General features: G+C 36.0%; 1 protein-coding gene across 1 annotated transcript in view; it reads right to left on the bottom strand.

The window, feature by feature from the left end:
* Positions 1–884, bottom strand: part of LOC100182987 (inactive rhomboid protein 1-like) — a gene marked incomplete at its 5' end in the record, with an annotated part of 3,458 nt that extends 2,574 nt beyond the window's left edge. Inside the window, 2 exons of the mRNA XM_002121292.4 lie at positions 220–280; positions 702–884. Of these exons, the coding sequence (XP_002121328.3) occupies positions 220–280; positions 702–884 (244 nt within the window). The remainder of the gene's footprint in view (positions 1–219; positions 281–701) is intronic.
* Between the last annotated feature and the right edge of the window lie 373 nt (positions 885–1,257).

The following is a 1,257-nucleotide window of genomic DNA, read 5'->3' as shown; positions in this document are numbered from 1 at the left end:
GGGTTATATGGGGTTACTGGGGGTTATATGGGGTTACTGGGGGTTATATGGGGTTACTTGGGTTATAGACAAGCATAATATATAATAAATGTCACTCACTCTTTAAAAGCGATAGAGAAGATTAAATTAAACAATGAATAAAGGGGATTAGAAGCAGAATGTTGCAACCTTGAATATAACTAACACAACCAAACATAATTCTAACTGATAAAAACTTACTTCCATTTTTAAAGTCTGGAGCGTCGTTGCCGGGCCACTTCACAAACTTCGCAAACTTGTCCTGTAAAGTGATGTAACAATGTTAACTAGTGATACGTATCAGATCACCAACATATTAATCTGGCCCTGATCTAGCACTTGTATTGTTGGACGATTCTAATTACTTTATAACAGAATACACCAAATGCTACTAAGTATAAAGGGGACAAAATCCAAGTCCAACTAAGTATTAAAGAACATTGGATCGGGGATATAATATGTGGTAATATTAATAACAGTAATATTCCATATCTACACTGCATTCAGCAGCATGCCCAACCAATGTTGCACCAAAGATATATTTCATCAATAACATCATCACAAGTAAGTATAATGGTTCACATCGTAATGCAGGAAGTATGAGTGTTGGTAAAAGGTGTTTGTAAGCAAGCAGAGAGAAAGTTGAAGTTTGTACCCAAGTAGTTAACAACCCTCATACATACAAGGCATTCAGTTGATTGTATACACCCTGAGTTGTCGTTCCTCACACAGCACGCTGAAGATCGTTCCAACGCTCGCTCCCTCTGTATATATTCATTCAACTTTGGATCCAAACGCATACATGGAGAATATTTTGCACCAAGGTGAATCAAGTCTTTCTGTTGGCAATAATATCCATTGTTAGATTACAATGGTGTATTGTCACAATACGTGGATGTTATGATTAATGAGCATTGTTTCGAAACAATGGGTGCGATTGTGATTAACATTCCGTTCATTATTCCACGATTGTTACGGAAAAAACAACTTGTTCGAACAACATGTTTACGGGAACATTAAACATAGAAACAATATATGGGTGCAACGCGGCAATATGTTATCGGGCATTAATGTTTAACGTCGGAAACATGAGGTAAGTTAGATCCGCATGTAAGTTGTGTAGACTTGATATTTGTTTATTTTCCAGCAAATGGAACTTCATTGAATGATATGGCGTGTAACTAAAACAACTTTTTTTATACAGTTTTAAATAAGTGTCACATTGCAACTTATAAAAGC

This window comes from Ciona intestinalis, unplaced genomic scaffold (assembly GCF_000224145.3).
Source record: "Ciona intestinalis unplaced genomic scaffold, KH HT001187.1, whole genome shotgun sequence".
In the NCBI taxonomy this organism is placed as follows: Eukaryota; Metazoa; Chordata; class Ascidiacea; order Phlebobranchia; family Cionidae; genus Ciona; species Ciona intestinalis.
Note: the sequence above shows the minus strand (reverse complement) of the source record. Positions and strands in the feature narration are given on the sequence as shown.